The sequence below is a fragment of the Pelecanus crispus genome, chromosome 4, assembly GCF_030463565.1.
Source record: "Pelecanus crispus isolate bPelCri1 chromosome 4, bPelCri1.pri, whole genome shotgun sequence".
Lineage (NCBI taxonomy): Eukaryota > Metazoa > Chordata > Aves > Pelecaniformes > Pelecanidae > Pelecanus > Pelecanus crispus.
Window position 1 is genome coordinate 80,450,179 of NC_134646.1, and position 27,324 is coordinate 80,477,502.

The 27,324-nt window shown below is 51.9% G+C and overlaps 1 protein-coding gene across 1 annotated transcript; it reads left to right on the top strand.

Annotated features, from left to right (window-relative positions):
* The first annotated feature begins 5,124 nt into the window (after positions 1 to 5,124).
* ATOH8 (atonal bHLH transcription factor 8) lies at positions 5,125 to 25,841 on the top strand. The gene is made up of 3 exons (XM_075709874.1): positions 5,125 to 5,565; positions 20,013 to 20,204; positions 25,602 to 25,841. The coding sequence occupies exons 1-3, from the start codon at positions 5,125 to 5,127 to the stop codon at positions 25,839 to 25,841; spliced, it is 873 nt and encodes a 290-aa protein (XP_075565989.1).
* Positions 25,842 to 27,324: the final 1,483 nt, after the last annotated feature.

Below are 27,324 nucleotides of genomic sequence, written 5' to 3' on the forward strand. Positions count from 1 at the left end.
AGACCACCAACTTTACGGGTTCTTGCAACTCCCACTGTACATTTTATGAGTATTTAGCAATGCTACAGGGTTTCCCTAATGCTGGAGAAATTTCTCTTCTCTTCACTAATAACAGACATGTGTTTCAGCAGCCTTTTCTCACTTTTTCTCTCCTCTCTTGCCTATATTCTCAAGTTGCTGGTTTTTAAGATGTATTTTTCATAGAACTATAAAAACAGTGCTTTTTCTTTTTCCTTTTTCTTCTTTTTTTTTTTTTTTCCAGATTAGGCACTGGACAAACTTTTAGCCTGCCAAGGTGGGTTTTTTTGTTTCATTTTTTTTGTTGTTTAAATACTTCACAATAAAAGAATGTGCTCCTGATGGAATTTTTATTGCAAAAAAGAAAAGTTCTCCCCTTCTCATTTCTTATATCTTACACACTTCAAAACACATACTGAAATTCTGTAATCTCCCAAGAAAGACAGCTGCTTAAATGCTGTCAAACTATTAATGATAACATCAGAGTACATGACACATATTTAAACGTTAAAAGAAGAAGGATTAAGGCTGCATCTCAATCTTGCTTTGATGACTCAACTTTACACTGATACACTCAGCATGCCACTTGCGATCAGACTTCTGTTTTTGCTCTTCAACAGCATTTTAAAATAATTCCTCTTGCCTAAGGAGGATGTTGGAAAATGTACATGAGAGTAGACGTTCCTTTTTAACAAGTGCAGAGCTCTGGTTTTTCACAGGATTTGGAAGTGTGTTCTGGTTTTCAGAAAGTACAAAGCTGTCACCAGCTGAATCACCTTTCACAAATGCTCGGGATGCTTTCCTGGGGAAGATGTCCTGTCCTTCGGGCTCTGCTTTGGAGACATCTCCCTGGCACCCACCTGCAGCGTGTCTTTCCCTCATCGCCTATCCTGGGCACTGCAGACAAGCCTTTCAAACAGCCCAAACTGCACCTACCGCTAAATCTTGCCATACAGTAGATTGTTCCCATTTCCTTTCCCTTTCTACTTACTTATCCTTTTAAAAAATATATCATCTGAAGACACACTCTGGGGTTTCACAGTCATTTACTTCAACCATATCAATTTTTAGCAGAGCAGAGAGCCACCCAGCGAGGTGTTTCACCCACTGGCAGAAAGCAGAGACCAGTTTAGGTCATGGTGCCACAGCGTCAGGGAGAGCTCGACCCCGTACTGGACGGAGTCAATCCATGTCTTTGAGTAACGCAGTGCCAGAGGATACTGGGATAAGAGGTTGACACTTCTCCAGTGATGCTCTCTGCTCCGATTTTTACCCAGGACTCTTATGTCCTTCACAAGGGACTGGCAAAGGGTTTATTTCCTTATTTATTTACCCTTGAAGGCAGAGGTAGCAGGGTTGCGTGGCAAGCTTCTCAGTTGGTGCTTATACTGAAGTGGTTTTCTCGGTGGGTCTCAGAGCAGAGGAGCAGCCCCTTTCCCACCTCACCAGTGCGCAGCCACAGCCACACCACCACGTCACAAAATGCCAGGCGTATTAAACAGGACTGGGCTGGGTTAGCTTTGCTCACCCCAAGCAAAGAGGACCCCAGCGCTGGCAAAGGGAGGTAATGGGAGTACGGCGAGAAGGAGGCAGGGCAATGGGATCGGACAGTGGCACCGGACCACCAGGCTGGCTCTGGCATAGATGAGACCCTCCGCTGTGTGTGCCTATGCCCTGCAAGTACCTGCCTTACCCATACCTGTGAATACCTGCCCTGCAGGACACCGCAGGACTGCTAAAACGATGCAACTCTGAGGGCAGACAGGGCTGACATTAAGTGGTCTGCAGAAAGGAAAGGTCAGGAGTTTCGCTACAACTCATAACCACGGTCCTGTTACTCTGTGCTTCTCCCCCACAGGCAGGCAATTCCCTCCATCTGTTTTTCATCTCATGCCATCATTTTGGCACGTAGGTACCACACAGCAGAATGAGCTGCTGCATCCATATGGCACAGAGCAGCCAGCACCGCCCAGAGATTTTCTTGCATTCGGTCCCAAAAACCGTGTTGCTCCAGTGGCATGGCACGAGGCCGCGCTGCTCCTAGCCCGAATACCAATGCCAGCACGGCCCCGCTGCTTTGGTATCCAGAGGCACGGTGGTCTCTGTGAGCTCAGGCATCGCTGCCCATCTCCATTGCACGTAGAAAGCATGCCAAGGACTCTGGGGCTACCATGGCTTGTGCTGCAGGGCAGGGTTTACTCTGCAGAAAACTCTTCCTTGCTTAATTTGAAGAGTAACTTTCTGCTAAATAGCTTAAGCCGATAGAAGAGGTTGTATGGACCCTTTCATTGCAGTTTAAATCTCTCTCCCTTCGGTTTAGTCTAAAGCCAGCTTTAGTTTCAAGCACCTTTAAGGTAAACAGGAGCAACCCAATCGGATGATAACAAGAGAGTCCGCACGCAGTTTGCTCCCTTACCTAATGAAGCGAAAGCAGGTTAATGTACTCGCTGCAGGGTTGTACGTACATGGCGTCCGCGCTCCGCGGTTGGCAGCTGTCGCTGCTGTATCCTCTGCGAACGGGGCACAGACGGGGACGGGCTGTATGCACCACACAGTGTGTCACCCTGAGGGACAAGGACCATCGTGACCCAGCCCTGATCTGGGCCCCCCCAGCTCTCTTGTGATACCCATAACCACAAGGATACTAAAATGAGAGAAGGGGAAGGTCTGACAGGCAGTTATGTGACTAGGGACGCTCAGGTTTAGGTTTCTTCTTGGAAGCACTCCGTAATGCAGCTACCGCCAAGGGAGCAGCTATATAACCAGCACCCAGAAAATACATGCGTCTTAAGGGTAAGATGTGAAAAACAAATGCCGTAAATGGCTGCAAATTCCTTTTTTTTTAACGGGTTTTATCTTGGGTTGATGGTTGGACTAATGATCTTGGAGGTCCTTTCCAACCTTAATGATTCCTAGTTTTTACTTTCTTTAAAAAATAATCCAGCCACCAAGCCAGGAAACATGAAATTATTACTCTAACCTTAACTGGTTTACTGGTGGACTCAGTAGTGTTAGGTTAATGGTTGGACTGGATGATCTTAAGGTGTTTTCCAACCTAAACAATTCTATGATTCTACGATTTACCCCCGAATGGATTTGGTCCACAGAGTCAAGCTGGAACAGCAGGGGGATGTTAGGTAGGCAGAATTTAATGGCTGAGACTGAAATTTGGCCAAGATCTTGGGTTTAATCCTCCTTCTCTTGTGAGAAGAGCCACCAAATGTTTAATGTAGGCCTCCACAGGAAGACAGACCCTGCTGGAGGGGCTGGTGCTACTGCCGCTCACTGGGACATTTGGGAGAAACCAGGTCAACCAAAAATCCCTTTGTTGGCTCTCATCTTTGAGAGTTAGAGAAACTCAGAGACGAAAGATGGAGAAAATGGTCATTAGGGCATGCCCTGGCATTAGTATCAACAATGCACAGGCTCTAGCTGAGGATATTGGAGCAGTTTGCCAGCACCACCACGAGGCAAGGGGGTGATGCTAGCCACACTGGGGAGCCAGGCACTTCTGAGTTCAACTGGCTCACCTAAAGCCCTTCTGCAAAAGAAAATCAAACTGCAGTGACACCTGGGGCAGAGGATTTAATGGAGGAGGCAGCATGACTGTTACAGATACGGTGCTGAACCAGGACTCAGCATATCTTCTCTAGTACTGCCTCCAGTACCTTGAGTTTCTCCACCTGAAGAAACCATTGCTATGTCTGCCCTGGGGCAGCCTGGCCACAGCAGCATGAAGCAGAGGACATTAGCCACCAGGCAGAGCTTGTCTTGCTTCGTGGACCTCAACGAGGTCAACAGAAGCTCCCTCTGCTCTCCCCATGTGGTGCCGGCGGCTGCTAGGTTGACATGCTATGGGAGGAGGAGGAGGGTTAGGAACAAGCATCCCTTTCTCTGCAGTGAATTCGAGCATCTCACAGCTTACATCCCCTTGATTCTCAATATGACTTAGCGTCTAAGGGTCTTAGGTGACTTGAAAACAGAAGCCATGTGCCTAAATAACAGAAATACTTTTAAAAATGACAGAGGACCTCCTGAGGTCCCTTCTGCCCTGAATTCTCCTACAATCCTGTGAAATGCAGTTTATTCCCAGCTGCGTGCCACAGCTCTGACTGCGACCTTAGGCAAGTCCCTGCACCTCTCCATCCCTCCCTCCCACCCCGCCTGCCCACTCTGTGGAGACCCCGGGCCCTGCTGCGCTGGGGCTGCTCCCCTCTGCGTGGCTGGGGTAAGGGGAGGTGAGGGGTTTCGGGGTGCCAGCAAAAGGCAGCCCACGGCTGGTAGCAATTAACCCATGCATCCAGGCTCCCTTGTTATCCCTGCGGAAAACAGGGCAGCCCTTCACTGTGGAGTAATCCGAAGACGGTAGCAGAGCAGCAACCGAAGGCTTCAGGGAGCCGTGAAAGTCGAAGCGATGACGGGATCTGCGAGGTGCTAGAGCTCCCCCGGCTGCCCCGCTCCTCATCCCGCCGGGGTGCCCTCACCGCTCCCGGGCACATTTCGGAAGGGAACGTGAAGTCAGGCACCCCCCCGCCTCGCAGATGAGGATCTTGATGAGGGAAAGGAGTGATAGGAGGGGAGAAGCGGGGTGAAGGGGGGTTGGCAGCCAAAGCAAATCACGGATTTCCCTGGGGAGGCGGGGGGCGGGGGGGGAAGCGCACACGGTGGGTCGCGGCGAGTCTCCGGGGGGCAGGATTTCTCTTCCATCGCATGGAAGAGCGAGATTAAAGAAGAAAGTGGGAGTGGGGTGGGAGGGAAGGGAAGGGGGGGGGGGGGGGGATGAACAAAGGAGATTGGCAGCACAGCTGTTTTGGGAAGAAAAAAAAAAAAAAAAAAAAAAAAAAGGCCAGCCTTCCTGTTTCTTTAAAGCCGCTCATCTGCGCGGCGGGCCGGCTGCCGACGGCGGGAGGCAGGCTGCGGGGAGCCGCGGACGGACGGGCGGACGGACGCACGGACGCAGGGAGCCGGCCCGCCGGGGCTCCGCTGCCCGCCGCGGCCGAGCGGGCGCAGATGGGCGGCGGCGGCAGCGGGGCGGCGGCAGCAGCGGCGGCGGCAGCGGCGGCGGCAGCGGAGCGGCGGAGCAGCCGCTGCTGAGCGCCCCGCGCCATGCGGAGCACGCCGCTGGCCGAGGGCGAGCACTGGCCGCGGCTCTGCGCCGCCGAGCTCGGGGGGCTGCGGCGGCTGCGGCGCAAGCCCGGCTGCAAAAGTTTCCGCGTGGAGCTGAAAGTGCTGAGCGGGAGGCGGACGGGGCTCCGCGCTCCCCCCCCGCCGCCGCCGCCCCCCGCCGCCCCGCCGCCCGCCTGGGAGCCGCGCAGCGCCTTCCCCGCCGCCGCCAGCGCCTTCCCCGCCGCGCCGCCGCCGCCGCCCCCCGCCGCCCGCCCGCCGCCGCCGCCGCCCGCCGCCTCCCCGCGCCCGCGGCCGGGCGAGGCGTCCGGCGTCTCGCCGGAGATCAAAGCCCTGCAGCAGACGCGGCGGCTGCTGGCCAACGCCCGGGAGAGGACCCGCGTCCACACCATCAGCGCCGCCTTCGAGGCGCTGCGGAAGCAGGTACCTGCGCTGCTCCGCCCGCCCCGGGCCCTGCGGGACAGCGGGGCTCGGCCGCCGGCGGGGGGGGTGGGGGGGGTAGGGGGTAGGGGGTGGTGGCGCCGGGCGTCGCTTGGCCAATTCCCACCCCCGCCGCCCCGCCACTGCGCTGCCTTTCGGGGGCGCCCGGGGGGTCGCAGGGCACGGGGCAAGCGGCCGCTCCGCCGAGGCCGGGGGGGTGAGGGACGGGAGCCTGGAGTGGACGCCTGACAGAAGGGGAAGTCGGTTCAAAATGCCTGGAAGTACCAACCCTAGAACCGAGCTAACGCTCAAGATAAATAAATAAGGGCTTTTAATTTGCTTGCAGTTAGAAACTTTCGGACTTTCCCCCCCCCCCGCCCCCCGGAGAAAGAATGGCATGGGGGGGGGGGAAATGAAACAAACCCGAGAAAGCCCTCGGAGTGAAACCAGAGGGTGGAGAGAGGCGCTTGGCCAAGCTGCGAGCCGGGGTGATGCTCCTGTGCCGAGAGCACGTGTACTTGCGAGCTCTCCTGCTGGGGTGGGCTGGCCCGAAGGGATCACTGGGAATTCGGGCAGCAACGTGCTCCCGTTGACTTTTGTGCAGGGTGCCTGACCCCGCAGGGCCCTTGGGGTTCCTGCAGCCACCTCTGAAACTTGCTGTGTGCCCTGTGTCTGCCAGGGACAGCCGAGTTAAGTTGTGGTTCCCTGCCCGTTCATTTCCCGTCATTTTTACTGTGGCGTGTGCTTGAAGTGTGTACCGTGCTGGGCTTTCTTGTTGAGAGGTCTCAAAAATCCTCATGGTCGCCTGTGAAGGATAACAGAGATGGCAGGGTGGAGCTTCTGAAAGGTAAATGAAGTTTTGGACAAAATCCCTCCATCACCTCCCCAACATGTGGGAGGTGAGGAGAGATCCAGAGAAGACGCAAGGTTTTTGTATGTTCCCCACAAGGATAAATCAGTGCCCTGGCCCCTACGCTCGGCCCTGTGCTTCCCTCTGTGGGGAGGCACCCGGTAACGGCTCATCGGTAGACAAAGATGTGCTGTCACGCGGGGCAAGCGCCGCTGTCCCGGCTTTTCTGCCTTTCCAGTAAATGCTGATGGGACTATTCCAGGTGTGTAGGAAGGAGGAGATGCACAGGGCTTGGAGGGCTGTGAGCTGCAGATGAGTCTGATCGTGAGAGATGCCGAGCATCGCCTCTCCCAGGATGGTCCCTCCAGCCTGGTGGGAGCAGCACACTCCGCTTGCAGGGCGGGCTCACACACCCAGGCTTTTGCCTACCATCTTCCAGACATTACTTATCCGAGCCATTCCCCAAGCGTGCTTCCTTTAGGACTCAGTCCTGTTTCCTGCTTAGAGGAGCTCTGCTTGTTCCCATCTCCTGCATGATGCCTGCAGCCCTTCTCAACCACAGCTGTGTGTTGGGTAGCTGCACCCCAAGAGTTAATCCTTCCCCGTCATCTGCTTCTGCAAACAGACTTCCAGCCCCGACCTCGGTAGGATGCGCAGGCTGAGACTGGGGCTGTATATCAGGACAGAATTGCTGATGAGCATCTAAACTGGAGCATTTTTAATTACCGTGCAGTGGTGGGGTCTGAGGGCTTCTGTTACAATCGGGGTAATCCGGTGTGGGCTGGATGCTGTCCCTCCGGTGCTGAGAGGCCGCCCCTTGTAGATGCAAACTCCAGACTGGATATATTTTGTTTCCATAAGCTGCTTCCGTATCTCGGTTGTTTGGCGACTGTGTGTAACACGCTTGGAAGTGTCAGTCTAATTCTCCATGGACAGACATCTACACCACCAAAACCGCAAGGGGAAGTAGCACTGATTTCCCAAATCACTGGCAATCTTGTTCTAGGCTGAGCCTCAAGCAGAAGTCAGGCAAGCAACAAATTAAAGCTGCACTCTTTTGGGAAATGGGCAACTCTTGAAAAGCCTCAGATTCCTGGCCTTGGCCCTGTCTCCATAAATCATTTCAGCCCTGGACTCAGCTGGGAGCCCAAAGAGCCTGGAGAACAAGTTGCTGTCCTCTCTTCCCATGAAAGCCGGTCTCTAGGGTCAGCATGGGAACATACTGGCAGAGCTGTATTCGCGCTGCAGAGAGAAAGAAATCATTCTCCGGGAAATGTTTGCTGCGAGGTTTTCCTAGCAATTTGCTGAGGGGTGGGCTGGCTGTCCTGACCATCATTGGATGACATTTGGATTCATTTCTTGTCGGGCTGCCAACGGCGTGCTTGGTGCCATACGTGACATCAGGTGACAGTCGGCTTCATTGCACATACGCGCGGCGCTGGCTTGTCACTCAAATCATTCACACCGGTGCCGGCAGCGAGGCTTTTGAGGAGCAGTTCGGATCAGAAGGGAGGACATTGCTTTCCATCACGTCTTGGTCAGCGGGGCCGGGAAGCAGGAGTACGGAGAGATGCGTTTGTAGGGGTAAACGCAGTAGGGAGGCTTTCTCTTGCCTCGGGTAAGCGCCGTCTTCTCACATCCCCGAGCATACAAAAGGTCTTCGGCCCCGTGCAGGAGGCAATCCCTGTGTGCCCTCAGCTGCAGACCTCGGTTTACTTCTTGTTCCTCCGTCAGTCCTCCGTCCCCTCCTTGTCATCACGTATCAGACTCTTAAGCAGCTGGGAGGCTTTTCCTGAGGCACTGAAACCGATACCTCCCCGCAGACGGGCCGGCGAGGAGCACGGGAGAGTGCTGTGCTTGCACGCAGCCGGCCCCGGCCCCGTGCTCCTTTGGGAAGGGGTGGGATGCTGGATGTGGAGCCGCTGGAAGTGGGAGCCCCGCTCAGCCACTGGTACTCAGCACCCACGCAGGTGTCGTCCCTTCCCCCAGCCTGTTTGGATGCGTGGGGCTGGAGATACCCATCCTCGCTGGCAGGCGTGAGATAAAACCCCAATGCTTGCAGGATCAGGCCCACCACGGCCACGCCGTGGGGAACCCGTCCATGCCCTCTGAGGAGGAGGAGGAGGAAGCTATGCCTCCCTGCAGGACACCCTCCCTGCCTCAGCAGCCCACCCGAGGACGAGCGACTGGCACGCAGCATGCCGGGCAGATGGGCTGACAGCGGCGTCCCCGTGTTCCGCAGCTGTGTACATATGGCACACATGTTTCGGCTTGTCGGCTAGCTCTCCAGATGGCAGGAAGGGGTGGGTTGTTTTTTTCCCCAGTTCTTGGTAGAGGAAGAGCCGACCACAGTCGTTTCACACAAGAGAGGCTAATCCAGCCGTGTCCCTGAGCACTTAGCTGTCCCCGGCTCGCCTCCGAAGCCAGGGCCCCCTCAGAGGTGGGAGGTAGACAGGCAGCTGCAGGCTCTGGGAAGCTGCCTGCTGTTGGGAGAGATGTGCCATTGCCTTTGTGCTCGCCTCCTGGTGTCGTGGCCACCAGGAACGAGGATCTCTCTCCCTCTCTCTGTATCGAGCCGCTGCCTTCACTGTAGGGCCTTAACACTGAAGTGGGACTGAAGAGTAGATGCTCCTGAGATATAGCTCCTTCCCCTAGTCTTGGCACTTGTGATCTTCAGCTACTCAGTCTGGAAGAGATTTCCCCCCCTCAGTCCCCCAAGCATCATTTGTCCAAGCAATCCTTCCACTGACAGTGGACTCCTGAGGCTGACAGTGTAGTTCCCCGTGGAGGACACTCACCTGCTCTAAAACACTTTGAGACAGTGGAGATACAGCTGCTAGACTTTGCTCTCCCTCCTGCTGCCTTTCTGGCGTCCCTCCTGGGTGCAGCTCCTGTCCCCGTGGCTGGGCAGCTCCTACCCGGAGCACTGGTCTCCTGCGCTCGGATGCCCTGGCAGGTGCTGGTCAGGGGGTTCTTGTCCTGCCCCAGCTGCTCCAGGACCCCCCATAAGTGGCATGACGGGTTGTGACTTCCATCCTTTTTCTCTCCCTCTCCCTGCCGTTGTGGGTGGTCAGTGAAGCCAAACATCTCTGATGCAGACAGAGACGCAGCACTGAGTTCACAAGAACCCAAGGTCATCTCCTCCTCCATCCAAAGTGCCCTTGTGCTGGTGGACGTTCCAGTTCATGACACAGCGCGGAGGAGACAAGATGTGACAACACCACTGCACATCTTCAGAGCAACAGCTATCCAGGCCAGGCCGTGGTTGCCAGCAACGCTGGCTTCCTTTTTTGTCTGCAAATTCCTTTTGGCAGCAAGAGTCTCTTACTCCAGCACTTCCAAAGTGCGAAACTGAACCATCTTAATGTTTATTACAGCATGGACTTAGCCACCAGGTTTGCTCCTGGAGGCCTTGGCCAGGAGGAGATAGTGCTCTCCACTGTTAGACTGCAGCAGGCACCCAAGCAAGCCAACTCCCACCACTATATTGCACTCGCAGGAGTTGCGATCGAGCTTCTCAGCTGTGCTGACAGACCCTAAGGTGGCAGCAAACTCTCCCTCGATGGACGGAGACAACCACAGCAGCCTTCCTGATCTGGAGCCTGCCTAGGCTTGCACATCTGGTTTCTCTCTGGAGCACTGCTGTCCAGCTCCTCCTCAAGAAAGCAACGCATCGAGCCACAGCGAGCTAGAGTCTGCACTGGGAGCAAATGTGTCCACAGATGTTTATTTTCCCTTGAAGTACACTGGCGTTTTTCTAAATCTTTTCACCACTGCATTACCAGGGCGCTCTCTGCCTTAGCAGCTGACAGCCTCGCTCTCTGCACTCATGTGGGTTCTGGAGATATTTTAGGGTTTTATAGGGCTTTTTAGCTGCTGGAGTGGAGGTTTTTTTCCCCCCACTAGCATCCTTTCACTTTTTGCTGCCGGCATGCACGTGGCTGCTGTGGCTTGTTGTTAAATCAGTGCAGAAAAGACCCCGCTCGCTCCCGCTGGGAGCGTGGTGGGACGTCAGGAGCAGCAGCCTCAAGGCCACGGGAGGAGGTTGCATTGCTGTGGGGTGGCGTGGGGGCGAGCTGTCTGCAGGGGTTTGAGGGAACAAGCCAGGCACTAAATGCAGGCAGGACCTGTGGCTTGAGCAGTGCCTTAGCCACAAGCCGGTGGAGACTGAGGCTATTCTGGGGATGCATCGTTACGTGCTCACCCTATTTGTGTGTCATCCCAAAGGCAGCTGTGGTTTGTCACCTCTGCAGACGGGACACCGTATGCGACCAGTGTCGCTGGCGTGCCCTTACCGCGTGGCGGGGAGGCTGAGAGCTTTCCTCCATCACCTGCTGACATCTCCCAGCCCTATTCCCAGTGATTCATGCCCCCGTGATCCCACCAGCAGGAAACCCTAAGATGCCTTAAAACCCAGCTCCTGAAGAGAAACCGCTCGTCGAGCTCGCTGGGGGAGGCAGCCGGGCAGGGGGTTTTGGCCCTGCTCCACGGTCGCAGTTGGAGAGGTGCCGCCGCGCTTCGGGAGAGCTGGAGCCTCCTCCACACGTTGCTCGCAACGTGTGGTGCCACCGCCGCGCGTTGTCATCAAGCAGCACAGCATTAACCGGAGCATCGCGGTGGTTTCAGCCAGTCCGGAGTGACGCTTACGGTTATTTAGAGCCCGGTCGGGGCAGAACAGGGCGGCACTGTGGTTTAACAGCTAAAGAAGATGACAAAATACTGGCCTGAAGCAACGCAAGGGGAGAGAAAATAAGGGAGAAACCAGACAAAAATCCTGAAAACAATGACTGTGTGTCACCAAGAACGGGGCTTGTTTGCTCCCTTCGCTGCTAACTGATTTTATCCTCTGCTACAAATCCCGCTCCTGTCGGGAGGTATTTGTTCTGCCTGCTGCAGCCACCCCGAGTTAACCTCTGTGTTTTCTTATGGCTCCCGCTGAAATCGGAGGAAAGAGTCCGCTTTTCTCCAGCGAGCTTTGAATCCAGCCTCCGCTCCCTGCCTTAATCCGCTCTCAAATTCCTCTCTGGGGTGCCGTCCCCGTGGTGGGGAGGTGGGACACTTTATGGTACCTTGTAGCAGAGCCCCCAGGCTCTTTGTTCCCGACCTGCATCTCCTTCGGTCCATGCCACGTATGTTCCCAAAGTGATATACCCCACCCCGGTCCTAGTTTGCGCTGTCTCCTGTGCCAGGCAGGGATGCGAGCAGAGCCACGCGTGTGCTGCGGGAGGGTTGTGCTCCTTGCAGCTGGCCATGGGCTCGGGGCAGCTCCTGAGTCTAAGCAGCGATAGCAAGGGAGTGGAAAACCCCATGGTCTCCAGCAGTGGCTGGTGACTAAAGAATCACCGAGGCCAAGCTGGGGCTGGTGTAATGCCATTAGCTCCCGTGGAGCTTGCTCTCCTATTCCCCAGGCGAATTGGACCCATTGGACCTCAGAGATGGGAGATGACCACTACTAAAATGTCACCTGAAATGTGTTCCCCACTACAGTGCTTGAGGGTGGGCTGTTCTAAGAGGAGATTTTCTGTGCCCAATGGCCCTGGGATTTCTCCTGTGATACCCCAGTAGTCCTCTATGTAGTTATTATTCTGGGAGGTGCTTCAAAGAGCCTGCAGTCAGGTAAGAGCTTTGCTGCAACCCAGCAATGTGGTATTTTTCATGCATGATACTGAGAGTATGTGTTGCGTGCCCTGAGGATGTGCACGAGGCTTTGAGGGTGCAAAATGTCCAGGGATAGTGCAGGAGGACTGTCCAAAATGGAGCGGAGCCAGGCCTGGGGCAGCCTGCCGTTTGGAAGAGATCCCTGGGGTGAACTCACCCAGCACCACACCTAGGTTTTGTTTGGAGGAAGCCAATTCATTCGCTCCAAGGAGTGAACTCATGTTTCTGCAATGTGAGCGATGGGGGAGCCAGGAGCTGGGAGGGAACCGGGAGCTGGGTTATTTGACAGCGTGGACCCACCCGAGAGGCAAAGGCGCCTCAGTCGGAACTAGTGCTCCTGCCTGAGCGATGCTGCTTTTGTTCTTGTTGGCATTATTAAGCTAGGTCTGGTCCCTGGCTGGATGCTTCGTTGCCTGTGGCGAGGCTGGGATGAGGCTTTCTTTCAAGCTGTTGTGATTGCTTTGCTAGCATGGGGCTGCCTGTTCCCCATCGCTGCAGTCTGGTGGCAGAGAAACAAAAGCCTCCCACCCCCATGGTATGAAATAGCTGCCCATCACTGACCGGACTAGAGCTCTGCAGAGCATCTGACACCATGACGCCCATGGATGGTCGAGGGAGGTGATTCTGCCCCTCTCCTCTGCTCTGGTGAAACCCCAGCTGCAGTGCTGCGTCCAGCTCTGGGGCCCTCAGCACAAGAAGGACATGGAACTGTTGGAGCGGGTCCAGAGGGCCATGAAGATCATCAGAGGGATGGAACACCTCTCCTATGAAGAAAGGCTGAGAGAGTTGGGGTTGTTCAGCCTGGAGAAGAGAAGGCTGCAGGGAGACCTTATTGCAGCCTTTCAGTACTTAAAGGGGACTTATAAGAAAGATGGGGACAAACTTTTTAGCAGGGCCTGTAGCAATAGGACAAGGGTTTTAAACTAAAAGAGGGTAGATTTAGGCTAGATATAAGGAAGAAATGTTTTACGATGAGGGTGGTGAAACACTGGCACAGGTTGGCCAGAGAGGTGGTAGATGCCCCATCCCTGGAAACCTTCAAGGTCAGGTTGGACAGGGCTGTGAGCAACCTGAGCAAGTTGAAGATGTCCCTGCTCATTGCAGAGGGGTTGGACTAGATGGCCTTTAAAGGTCCCTTCCAACCCAAACTATTCTATGATTTTATGGGGCCCTTCTCCAAAAGCACTCCCCTGAGAACGATGCCATTTATCCACAGAGCAGGATCTGGCCTTGCTGGGTTCAAACCCATGCCATGCTGCCCCAAAGGTCCAGTTCAGTACAGTGAGCACCAGTGGCATGGAGGAGCCATCAGTGGAAACTGGCTGCTGCTGTGCTGTGGGCAGGAGGAAGGGTATTTGGGGAGCAGGGCCACGCAGCAGGCTCTGCTGCTGCACGTGGGAGTAGTCTTGCAGGCAGCAAAGCTGCCTGTCTGATAGCTGCAAGTTGCTTGGTGGCTCTGAACCACACACCATGGTTCTCCTGGATCCTAAGTTCAGGCACTCCATGGAAGCTGTCTACTTCCGTGGTGCCGTTACTGCAATCACCATATCCGCCCACTGATGACCAACTGCACTGAAGGGCTCTGGCAGGACTGTGAAAGGATGTCCCAGCAATGCTTGCAGGCTTTTCCATCATACAGCTGTATAAATCATCATCCTCCCACCTGGGACATTAGGAGGACTCAGGGCATGTAGCTGTCAAGAGCAAGGTAGGGAAGCCAAGTCCCTTGCTGGCGAATCTGAACACACCAACTAGCCCATCAACCAGCGGGTCCCCCAAGAAGTAGGAGGACCCATATGTGTTCACCTCCTCCCCCTGAACTGGGTGGAAAGAAAAAGGCTGGCTCCAAACCCTTCCCAAACATGCTCCACAATATAACACATCTTGAAAACAGGTGATGATCTTCTGGACAAGGCTTTCAGCTTGTTAAGGCTGTTATTCATAGAATAACAGAATGGTTTGGGTTGGAAGGGACCCTTCCAAAGATCATGTAGTCCCAGCCCCCTGCTGTGGGCAGGGACATCTTTCACTAGACCAGGTTGCTCAAAGTCCCATCCAACCTGACCTTGAACACTTCCAATGATGGGGCATCCACAACTTCTCTCCTCCTCCCAGGAGCTCTGCAGACTGGGGATACTTCAGGATGGGGGCGGGGGGGGAGAGAGAGATGTGTCCCCTGTGCTCAGGACCTACAAGCAAGGAACACCATCAGTCCTGCTCCCCCAACCTGCCACCTTTTCCCTGAGGTGCCTTAACCCCGGAAAACGTCTGACTCACCCCGGGGTGGAAGGAGTGATGTATGAGAGCCAGAACTATTAAGCACTGGACATTTATATGAACCTTCTGGAAATATTTTTGGCAGGAGGAGCAGCACAAACAATGAGACAGTGCAGTTGCGCTGTGTGTTCGGACGCAGGGAAGAGGCAGCCAAATGCTCTCCTGGGGTGGGGGGTCTGATGTGTTTTAACTCCCAGCATAAAAATAAACCAGCTGAATTAGCAGACAGGTAAATTCAGCAGCTTATTATGGCATGTTGTGGAGGAGCTAGCTGTCAGGAAGGCTTAGCTTGCACTGCATCGCAAACACAGACGTTTCTCTGCCTTGGAGCCATCCCGTCTTCCCTGCTGTACCCAGGGGCCCAATTCTGCCCTGCGTGACCTTCATGTGGAGGGGATCTGTGCTGCTAAGTCCCATTTCTAACACGGTAACAGAGAGGTCTGGACCGCCAGCACCTGAAGCCCTTCTTTCTTCCAGCCTTTTCATGCAGCATAAAAGAAGAGTGGACTTGACTTTACAGATGATATCTGTACAGGTCCAGAGGGTGTTTATAGAAATTGTATCTTATTGATAAGGACAGAGCTACCTGGCCGGAAGCTCAATGGTGTGAACTGGCTTGATGCTCCTAAAGTCCGTGGGATGCTCCTGGTTGTTCCCCACAGATCCGTCATGGTGAACATACCCTGCACCCTCATATGGCAGGGGTGGTTATTGTACCCTCTCACCCATCTTTTTCTCTAGTTGTTCCCGAACCTCATCCTGCAGTCTCCTCTGAGAGGAGAGTGAGTCAACTCCAAGACCTTGTCTGTGGCAGATGACAGTGACCCCCCAGGGAGCTGCAGCGGAGCCCTGCCTTGCTCGAGAGGGCTGGCTGCAGGCCAAGCACTGTTCTGGTCAAGTGTGCAGCAGACTTCCCATGGGCTTCAAAGGGAGCATCTTTGGTCTTCCAAGGGCGCTGCCTCTGAATCGCAGACGTCAAGGATGGAAAAGACCTGTTAGGTCACATCCCGTCCTATCTTCCTGCCAAAGAAGGGCTCTTCTGCACAGGAATATGTCTCAAGAGTGTTCATCTTGTGTTGCTTCAGCCCCTGCCAGCCTGGGGATCACTGATAAGACCCATGAGACTCTGCAGAGCCCTTCGCAGACACAACCAGCAAACGTCCTTTGGCTGAAGCTCTGCTGTGCCGATCTCCCGAAGCTGCGGATGGTGCCAGTATCCTTTCCTTTCTAGCAGACAGCTGCATTCCTTCAGATTGGTGTGAAATTTCAGTTGCAGTTCCTTCCTAATTCCTTTTAATCATTGCAAATATTGCAGGCAAGATGGTGAGCTGTGCTGCCACTCAGCAGAAATCGGTGAGGTCAGATAAGAGAAATATTTTCATCAATTGCACAGGAACTTGAGCTCTCCCCTGGTTCCCCCGGCGCTGAACAGACTTGCTCAGCTCCCGTCTTCGCAGCTCTCCCACCAAAGCACTGATGTCTGTTCGGCTCAAGCATGATGAGCAAGAAGGTGACAGAAGGAAAGGGCTTGGTGCTCATCAGGAGCATGACAGATGCCTGCTCGCATTACCTTCTGCCAAAAAATCTGTGTAGCGCAGACCCCATGGGAGCTGGGAGTGTTACACCTGTGTGGCCACACCGGCATCAGGCATTTTTCCCATTTCTAAGACGCTCGCTCTGGTTTGGGTTGGATTTTGAAGATTTCTTGGCATCCAGGTGTGTCATTGGCACCCTTCACTCCAGCTTGTGCAAATCTGTCCCCTCCTCCCTGCTGGCTTTAAGTTAAAGGAATAAAGCCAGAGTTCACTTCTCCCCCCTCCCCCAGCTTGGGGAAGGTTTGGATCTGGATCTGAACTAAGTGGCTCATTCCTCTCAATTTTCCATGTTTAATTCAAAAGGAAACATTAAAACGGCAGGAGCTGAGCCAAGACAGGGAGGGTTCCTACGAAATAGTTATTCTAACACTGTTACCATGGCAAAAGCTCTTATCTCCTAATGTTGGTGCCCCGCACCCATCACGGTGGTGTCTGAGCTGCTCAAGGTGAACCTCTTCCCATGGACGTATGGGGCAGCTCCAGTTTGGACTTTGCTGCAGCATGTGGGAAAAGTGTTGTGTAATCCCAGTCGAGGGTTTTGTCAACTGTGTTAGCACTGAGGTCTTTCTTGGAATTTGTAGCAAACATGTCCTACAAACCAGTTAGGGTTTTATTCTGTTTCTTCTTTTCTTTTTTTTTTTTTTCAATAAAAACAAAACACAAAAGAAAGAGAGCAAAACAGATGAGGAAAAAAGACATTAGCCTGCCTTCTTGTGTTGTAACTGGACAGCGTCTGTGCATCAGCCTCAAGGATTTTGTGGTCTATTTTCCTTCCACTCGATTTAACTTCCTTCTTGCTCTCAGCCTGAAATTATTCCCACGTTTCACTGAATCCTTCCATTTTAGTTTTCATCTTGCTTTGGTCTTTCACGCTGCTGTTTGATCTGGGATGTCCACTGTTGTTGTTACATTGATGTCGAAAGAGACTTGGGTGTTTCTGCTGCCTGAAGCTCTTGCTTTCAGAATAACTCTCAGCTTATTGCATCTGGGGACCAGGTATTATAGTCTGAGGGCAAGGGCTGTTGGTGGGTGCATAATGCTGGCAAAGAACTGAAGGCAAGGATTTGGAGAGAGATTTTGGATTTTGTTAGACAAAAAGAGGCCATTTGTGCCACCAGACTCCAGCCATTTCCAGCTACCCCTCTGATTTACTTTGGAGCAGTGGGGACAACACTTAGCCTTGCCTTTTCCTTGACTGCCAGCTTTGCAAAGAGGGTTTTATGGGGCATATCTCGAATCCCTAGTAGGGGATGGGACACCTAGTGCAGTTGCTGGCAGGAGGGGCCTGGAAGTGGCTCTGTCCCTTTTGGGTTGGTGTTACCAGCAGAGAAGTTTCTGCTCTGTGCAATTGCCACCAGAGGTCAACGCAGCAGTGACACTGGGTATTCCCAGAGAATAAATAGATTCCCTGCCTCCTCAGGGATATCAGTAGCAGATGATGGGTTTAGAAAAAGGCCCTTTGGAGCTTGTTGGCTTGCTCCTGGAGAGGTCAGACACTGCTGGGCACCTCAGCTGTATTATACAAGCCAAATGGCCCATAGGGCCAACAGCATTAGAATCCACGTGCTCATGGATAAGGGTGATCCAACCGATTGTAGTCGGTTTGGATTTCCATAAGTATTATGGCAGAGCTCCTCCCTAGGAGCGTTTGAAGAAACTGAGCAGCTTGGACAGGAGTGTGGATTAGTGATCGGTGGACAGGCAGGGAACAGTGGGTAGGGAACAAGGGCCGGTTCCTGCAGGGAGGGATGTCACGGGTGGACAAACCAGGGTCTGACGCCGAGCTTAGCTCTGCTTTGAGCAGGGACTTGGGTTGGAGACCCCACTGCCTGAAATTGTGACTGTGTGAGCTGTGCTGCTGAGTGTGTTCATAAATGACCTGGAAAGGTGGGTGAGCAGTGAGATGGAAAGTTTTCTGACAATACTCCAGCAAAAGGTACAGATATTTGCTAAAGGTGTCAAGGATAAGAACTACTGAGGGACTTTATGACTCTGACTGACTAGGTAATAATATGGCAGATGAAACACAATGTAGATAAAATGAAGTGATGCATATGGGAAAAAACACACCAGATTCCACATACAAGATGACAGACCCTGAGCTGACCGTTATCTCAGACAAGAGAGACCTCAGGGTTTCTGTAGATCATTCAATGGAAATCTCAGGTCAGTGCCTGGTAGTGGTCACAAATCAGATCAGGAGTGACCAGAAAAGGAATATTAAACAAAACAGAACATCAACATCTGTTAGATAAATACACAGAGCACCCACAACATGAATACTGCATGTTGTTCTAGTCCTTCCAGCTCCAAAAGGACATGTAGGACTAGGAAAGTTCAGGGAAGAGCATCAAGGGTGATCAAAGTTATGGGATGGCTTCCACACAACTATCAGCTAAGAAGGTTCAGTCTTCCCCTTCTGGAAAAGAGGCAGAAGAGATGATGGAGGGCTAAAAATTTGTGTCATGGAGGAAATGAATAAAGATCCATTGTCCTCTCTTCTAGTACAAGAACTGGGGAATCTCAAGCGAAGACAGTAGGAGCTAAGTTCAAAACAATCAAAAGGAGGGCTGTGTTACATAGCACAGGGAGAAAACTTTGCAAAAGCATGTTGTGGGTGCTAAAAGTTGAAAGGGGTTCAGCTTACAGACCAAATTCATGGACAAAAAGGTCTATCATGGGTTGCTAAATACAGAGGAGGCACATCTAGCTGAGGTCATGGAGCTGACATTAGTTGGAGCCTGGCAGAATACTTGGGGAAATACTATATATGCCTGAGCTGCTCTGCTCCTCCCTTGGCATCTGCGTATGGCCACTGTGAGGTTTATGGAGGGGATGAACCCGTCTTACCTTATGTAAAGTCAGGGACATCAATCCAGGGGTCAGCGTGGCTTTGTGTCTCTGCGGAGAAAGGAGAAACTGAGGCATGAGCACGACAAGAAGCATTAAAATAAATCTCCAGCCATAAGCAGAGTGTGACACCCTAGAGAGATGAGGAGGATGGAGACTGGTACAGTGGCAGATGGTAGAGGGACACTGAGGCATCCCAGTGATTGATGTAGTATGAAAACTTAGATTGACGGGCGGTCAGTCGGCCTGAGTGGCTAGGATGGATTTCAGATAAATGCCTGGCTCCAGTTTCCCATAGGCAATAGACTCCTGTGCATTAAAGGATGAATGACCTTTAGCAATTTTGCAAACCAGTGAACGGGGCCCCAAGCCTATTGAACTCAGAAGAAGATCTCTCTTTAAGCTAGACATGTCAAAGTTGTGCGCCTAAAATTGAGCATGTACGTAGTGTTTTGGTGGATCATGATCAAAAAGCAATCAAACCTTCTGCAGCAGGAAACGTATACTGTTCAGTTATTTAGACACATGCTGTTTAGTTTGAATTGTTTGAATGTTTCACATTACACTAGAAATCTTCAAGGGTAAAGAAATAAATCACATAAGATACGGCCAGGGCCCTGAACCAGGCTCTGGTTTGGTCTCTTCTGGGAGGTTGAGATACCATGATGGGGTGTTTCAGCAGGTAGGAATTGCTACCTCTGGGTCCTGCTCCTACAACAGCATTGTGTTTTTGCATGGGCTGGAAGTCATGGTCAATGCTGTTTGAGTGCAAAACCACCAGGCTGCGATGTATTTTCTGATACCCCCCTTATTGCCTTATTCTGCAAGACCTGTCATGGCATTGGAACTACTTGCGGGGAATAAGTTACTCAAGACGAGTAACTGGGTGGCATAGGGGTTGCAGGTTTCTGAGAAAAACAGGGCCTCCGAGAAGCGCGCTGAATGGCAGGCAGACATCCCAGGCCATATCCTGCCATCGTGTTTTAAGCAGAACTGCCCCGCTGAAATCAAGAGGCTTCGTGCTGCTTTCATCCCCGTGGAGATCAGTGGGGGAGTTCTTCTTAAAAACCTGTTGGGACCATATGGTGTTTTATCACTAGAGTTCCTATTTATGTTAAAAACTGCTAAGAAAATAACCTACAGTTGTTTTGTCATGCTTCAAGCAAGATATTTTGTTTACCTGGCCTAATTTTTTTTTTTTTCCCTGTTACCCCTTCTAGGTTCCCTGCTATTCTTATGGTCAAAAGTTGTCCAAACTGGCCATCTTGAGAATAGCCTGTAACTATATCCTTTCCCTGGCCAGACTAGCAGACCTGGATTACAGCGCTGACCACAGTAACATGAGCTTCTCTGAATGCGTGGAGCAGTGCACTAGGACCTTACAAGCAGAAGGAAGATCTAAAAAAAGGAAGGTATGTTACAGCCTCCTGCCCCCTCGCCCCCTAAATAACGGTAAAAGTTACAAAAAAGGAAAAAAAAAAAGGAAAAAAAAAGAAAAAATCCAAAGCGGTTTCCTTCCTTTCTCAACCTCTTGAAATTTTCATGATTTTTTTATCCCTTGCCTTTCTCTCTCGCTTTTTCTCCTCCATCCGTCTGATCTTGTAATAACTGCATTCCTCTCTAATCAAAAGCTTTTCTCTCCTCCCCGTCCTCCGCGCCGGGCTCTTCCTCTCGTTAGTTGCCCATCGTGTGTTTTAACAGGAGCATGATCCTGTTAGAGTCATCTTGGGGCTGTTATTTGTTAAACCAAACCAACCTCAAGTCGCCTTTTGGAGCCCATAAAACACGGTCGCCCGCCTGTGTTTTGTGTTTTGTTTAATCTAACACTTATCTCCGAGAAAAATCACCCGACAACAAAAAAAAAGTAGCTAATGGAGACGTTGTATGTATAAACACATTAGTAAGATGTATGACCTGAAGGACATGTGGGTATCTTGAGGAAACAACGTTAAATCTAATTACGCCTTGCATTCCTTTAGGTTACTTAACACTGAACCAATTAGGTGAAATCATCGTCAAGTGGTGGGAGGAGGAAGCGGAGCGTTCTGCCAGTTTTCCTCTCGGAGAGTGACATGGGTGAATTAAAGGAGTGATTGATGTCTTTGTTCAGGCTTTTATGACAAAAAGAGTTTTGTAAACTTGAATTGAACTTCCCCCTGCTTTCTGGGCTCGCTTGTCAGGCGGGATAATAAATCAGCGGGATTTTAATGGATGAATGGGCAGCTAAGCCGGGGAGCAGGCTCCTTCCCCAGTGTCGTTAAGATCTGCCTCTGATCCGGGCAGGTTTCCTCACTTTTCCTCCTCTTTAGCCCAACAAATCATCCTGCAGCAATTCAGTTTATAAATAAACACAATAGCACACTCCCTGTCGCTTCCTCTTGCTGTCATGGGCTGTATTTATGCCCCGGGAGCAGCAGTGCCAGGCGGAGACGCGGCACCGCTCACCCACGGCCAACAGCACCAGCTGAAACTGGGAGGTGCGGGGTGGAGCTCTTGGGCACGGCCCGAAATTGGGGGTTCATTGTGGGGTCCGTAGTGCCACAGGTGGTGGTGTCTCCATTGATGTGATGCCACCAACCCTAGGGCAAAGTGAGAGTTGGGTCTTGGGTCCCCTCCCCAAGTCAAGATGGGGGAGAAGAAAAGGATGAGCATCCTTTCTGGGGCTTCAGCAAATTGCTAGTTGGGTCTTGGGTCCCCTCCCCAAGTCAAGATGGGGGAGAAGAAAAGGATGAGCATCCTTTCTGGGGCTTCAGCAAATTGCTAGTTGGGTCTTGGGTCCCCTCCCCAAGTCAAGATGGGGGAGAAGAAAAGGATGAGCATCCTTTCTGGGGCTTCAGCAAATTGCTAGTTGGGTCTTGGGTCCCCTCCCCAAGTCAAGATGGGGGAGAAGAAAAGGATGAGCATCCTTTCTGGGGCTTCAGCAAATTGCTAGTTGGGTCTTGGGTCCCCTCTCCTAGTCGAGATGGGGGGAAGAAGAGGATGATCATCCTTTCTGGGGCTTCAGCAGATTTCTGGGCTGGTGTTCAGGCTTTGGGTGCCCGATGGGTTGAGACCCATTGTCTTGGCTTATGTAAACCAATGCGAGCTTAAAGACAGAAAACGAGGAGCCAGATTTCAGGCAGCTCCAAATCTCAGGGTGTTCACATCTGAGGGTTAGGTCTGGGCCCATCCTTAATTAAAAAAATAAATTAAGAATTAAAAACCTACCATTTATGGCATTTGTTCTCTAAAGTTTGCTCCGGAGCAGACGCGTGGAGAAAAGCCCCGAACCCACTGAGAGCACGTGAACAATGAAACTCTCACGGGGCATTGGCACATCCCGCCTCCCAACAGGCCACCGCCAATCCGCAGAAACAGCGTCACTGGGATAAAATCTGCATTTTCTCCACGTTCTTGAAGGACACCCACCCTAACCCTTCTTCAAAGGCCCTTTACAAAAAGAAAGCCAGGCTTTGTACCTGAGGCAGGGTCTTGGCACCCGCTCTACCTTGCTTTTCTTTCTGGAAAGTGTCTTGCAAATGCATTTCTGCTATTTGGGAAAGTCCAAGTTTAGGGCAGCCCAAGAGCATGTGGATTCCCCTGGCTGATAGTTATCATTTTATTTCCAGCAGTATTTGCTCAGGTGATGGCAAGAGCACATTCAGCTGATGATGAAGCCAAAACCAGTAGGTACCACTAAGTAACAGCAGTAATTTCCAGTAGATAGGAATGGGGATGCAAAGCCTGGGTTGGGAGGACTCATCTTGGTATCGCCCTTTCTTCTTGAGGCAAGCAAATCGATGGCATCATGAGCACAAGGGAGGGAAATGCCGTGTTGTGGAAATTATGGATCTGGGACAGCTGTGCAGGGAAGATCCAAGCTCTGGATGTCAGGTGGTGTGAGGGGATGTCTCTCCTGGGGGGTCTTGCGCGGGCGGCTGGATGAGGATACAATGGCTTGGCCCAAAATCACCGCGCCCTCATTAATTTTGAAATCGGCACGTTTTTCTAAGCTGTGTGTGTTTTTAATCAGGTCTCTGAAACCACTGCTCGCTGAGCAGTTCCTCTAGATTATTGACTTTGGGGTGGTTGTTATATTTTTGTTGTTGTTGTTTTTCGGGTTTCCTTTTTTATTCTCTCTTTTTAAAAAAAAAAAAAAAGTCACAGCAAGCCTGAGCACAGACCTCTGCTCCTTTGAGCTCTACGTTTGGGTCCACAGCAGCCTTATCTCCTGTCATCTCCATTTTATTGTGTCTCTGCCTCTATTGCTCACTCTCTCAGCTCTCCGACTGCAATGTGCTGTGGCACCGTGAGCTTTTCACACAAAAAAGTAGCTGGTTGGAGTTTGTTTTGGCAGGCAGGGGCTCCAGATGTTGTGTTTGCTGGATTGTGCATTGCCTTTTTCTTTGTTTTTGAGGGCGAATTATCTGCTGTCCCTAACATTAGGTTGTTGTTCAGACTTTGCTGTTGCAATAGAAAATTTAAGGGTTGTTTTTCCCCCCCCTTTCTACTCCATGCTGTTAATTAGAAAAGTTGGCTTTCGCCTTTCAAACTTGACTAGGGAAAAAAAAAAATCCCCTTTCCAGTCCTAACTACAGTTATATGGTGATTTTAGTTGTTGCAATTGAGACTTGACCGAGGGTGTTTGGTGATAGGAGATCTCATTTTTAAGCAGCATAGGGGGCAATTGAAGGGCTTCAAATGCCTTTTCCTTTAAAAAAACAAAGCTGGGGGGGGCTGAATTCTGGTGATAGTCTTCATTTTTTAAAGCTGCCTTTTGCTTGGTTGTACAAGCGATCTGGACTAAGCATTGCCCTTCACCATGCACACAAGAGTCGCACCATGTCGGAGATTTGGGTTGCGACACCCCCAGCAGAGCCCTGAGTCCTGCTGGGGCCGCACTGATGTCCTGGGAAAAGTGGGGGGGATCTGCCCTTGGCTCCAGCCAAGAGCATCCTCCAGCAGCGCTGCGGACGCGACAGCAAAGGGAGGCGGATCAGAAAGGGGAGTCCAAGATTCCTCATCCCTGGTGTACCCGGTTTCTACACGGGACATGATCGCAAGTGGCCAGAGGTTGTCTGAAAGCCTCGCATGGATTTTGTAGGGTTTTGGGTCCAGCCTGCTGTTGGCACAGTCTCTTTTTACAGCCTTTTCCCCCCAGGGCCCAATTCTGATGTCTTGCAGGAGGGTGGCAGTATGGCTCAGAGTAGGGTTAGGGCTTTAGGGTGCATGGCCAGGTGCTCTCGCTGGAGATTGGTGTTTTTGTGGGTGCAGAGCTGTGCACCGCAGCCCCCCACATCCCCCAGCCCCACAGGATCCGGGGCTACGAGGCAGACCGTACCTCCCCACCAGGCAGCACAACCACAGCCCTTGGGTGTACACAGAGCAGGATCCGACCACTAACAAATAATATACAGCTACACAACACACCCGGCACCCAGCACTGACCAGAAAACCCGAGCCCTTAAAAAACTAAAAAAAAAAAAAACCTCCCATCGCAAGGTTCATTTTCTTTTCCTTCCCATCCCCTCTTTCCTTTTGATTAGCCCTCGTGCTAGGCAGCAACATCGCCGCAGCCATGGGAGCTAAGCCGGAGCAGGGAGGGATGGGTGAGGGATTTTTTTTTTTTTTTTGCTTCATCCTCCCCCCGTCCCAGCTCTTCTGGCAGTCGCAGACTCCAGATGTTCGGAGCGCGAGCTGGGAAGTCCTGCTGGCGCCACTTGGGGCAGAGGGCAGGGGAAAGGCACGCGAGCTGGAACCCGGAGTACTCAGTCACTGCAGGACTTGGCGCATTCCCCAGCTCGCTGCTGGCACATTCCCCGGCTCTCTCCTGGCCATCTGTTCCAAAAAAACACTTTCAGAACCTCATCATCACTCAGGATACAACACTGCGAGCAGCTGTTAGCGAGGCAGAGGGGGGGGAAGAAAAAAAAAAAAAACCCACACACACATTTTAAAAAAAAAAAAAAAACCCAAACCATGCGAAAGGTCTCTTTGTGAGAGAGGAAACTGGGTTATGAATAACAGGCGAGCAGTTGGAGCTCAATAAAAGTTTTCGGCTGGAATTTAGTTTCTTGTTTTTGTGCCTGTGTGTGTGGATGCACACAGACGCAAGGAATTAAAAATTAAAAATGTGCTCTCTATATGTGTATATATATATTCTCTGATAATTAAATGATATAGAAGCATATATAGAATGAAAAGCCTCTCTGTTTGTTGCAGTCTGCTGCACTAAAATGGCTCACATTGTGTATGTAATTACTGCATTGTATAAAATAGTTATTGTGGTGTTCTGCCATGCCTTGATGCTGCCTCATTGCTACTTTGCTAAAAGCAGAGCTCCCACTGTAGGTAACACTTATACCCATTGGAAAACTCAAAGGAGGGCATTCTGCAGGCGTATTTACTTGCAGAAGTGAACAAGTTAAGGTTTTATGTTATAAAAGAGAAATGGTAGTGGCAGGCTTGATTTGCACGGCACTGAAACCATTCGCTTGGAGCATATTTTTTCTATAACATTGTATGATGACTTGTGATTTATTTAGACAGAGCCCTGAGATAAAGCCACAGCTCCCACCCCCTGGTTTGCGCGGATGATCCTGGCTGCCAGGGCGTGCTGTCATTGATCATCTGATATTGATTATTATAACACATTCGGAGCCAGCACAGTAAAAATCTTGATGATCTGCACAGCATTTCTTCCTCGCCGCTTCCCGTCCTGTGCGGGTTTCGGGCGGGGGGAGCGTCTGATAATGAGGTTCGACCTCCCTTTCTCTGCAGTTTGACTTAGCAGAGGTTCCTCTTTAAAAATAGCTTCATTTCCCTGCTAGGACTTGCAGGCGCGAGCGGGCAGCCAGCCAGTCTGCTTCCCCACGGCCGCTGGCTCCGCGGGCCCCGGGGAGGAGCTGGACCACAGGAGAGCAGCGACCCGCTCCGAGCCGTCCGTCTGCCCGCGGGACAGCGGGACGGCAGCATCCCCGGGGAAGGGGGGCCTGGATCTGCCTGGCCACGAGTTACCCCTGCCCCCTGCTAGCCGAAGGATTACCCACCTGGGGAACAGACCTGCCTAAAAAACAAGGCGACGAGGCGGTAGCGAGGCTGCGTAAGCACCGTAGCGGATTCCTGTGCCTATCGTTTGTGTTTGGTATGTCCCTGCAACCCGAAACAGCAATTGCAAGTGGGGCACGGGTGTGAGGGTAAGGGCTCATGACAGGTTCGTGAGCAAGTTCACCAACTCTGGGCAGGGAGGCGGCAGCAGCCATGTGCATCCCCGAGGGCACTGCACGCCCTGCGTTGGCCCGTCGAGAGGTTGAGCACCAATACCCCAAAGAGCAGGGCTGAAAGCTTTTCCTTGCAAAAGGGATGTGATGTGGGACCCCACTGTTGCATCACAGCACCCCAAAACTCCCTTTGCTTTAAGGGGTGTTGGAGCAGCCGCATCGCAGCACGCAAAGGCTGGGGCCAGGGATTCGCTTCCACGGTGGGAGCGGGCTCCCAGCGTAGGCTCCATTCCCTTTGTAGCGAGGGTATTACCAAGAATAGGGTCAGATCCACCCCACAGATACCGGGTAACTACAGCAAAAGGAAAACGTGAATAGAAGAGACAGGAGAAGCCCTGGAACAAAGGTTGACTCAATTCCAGAAGCGCTTTGATTTATAGAGATTGAAATGCTCCGGGATGCTGCAAACTCACCAAGGTCATTGGGCCAGTTGTCAAATTCAAGAGCCATGGGAGTTCTGATATTAATAGTTTAAAGCAGACCCTGGTTAGTAAATCTGTATTCAGAGCTCCTGGCTGGAGTGGAAAAAGGTGGAGTGGGGAGAGAAAGGAGCCTGGTCCCACCTAACATAACCCATGGCCAGCATGGGGCAGCACCTGGGGACCAACCAAGTGGTGCTGACAAGGTCTGCTGAGATCCCCCACCACGTTGCAGAGGGATCTCTCCATTCCTCTTTCCATTTTCTTTGCCTTGAAGGTACAGCCCTTACCTGCCCTTGGCTGGTTTGTGCATATTCCCTCGTGCCCCCCCATGGCTGATCTTCCCCAATTGCAAAGACTTCAGAGCAGAGACCTGCTGCTGAGACTCCTCTTCCTAAAACCATCCTGCTTCCCAAAACCCACCAATGCTTTTTATCCCTGAGCTGAAGGCGAGGGTCTCTCTGAACGAACACAGGAGATGTTACAGCTCATGGTACTTTCTAACTGCAATCTCAGATCCTGTTTGTTCAGCACTTTAAAGAGCACTGGAGGCACAAGAGAGGGGACTGGGGGCCCTGTGACTCCGGTGGCTTTGGCTTAGGGCACGAGGCTGCTATTGCTGGGTAATTTGTTCCTGCAGTGGAAAAGGTTTTGCTTGCTAAGACTGCTGTTCCAGACGGGAACAGGGGGGATTTGTCTCTCTACTGTCTTTTAACATTAATAAGAGCAGTCATTGCTTCCCTTCTTTTTCTTCTTTTACATTTTCTTTCCATGTGGGATAAATTAAACAACAAGTTTTTCTATTACAGGTTATTAATAGATAATGTTTATCATTGGAAAATAATTTTAGGGGT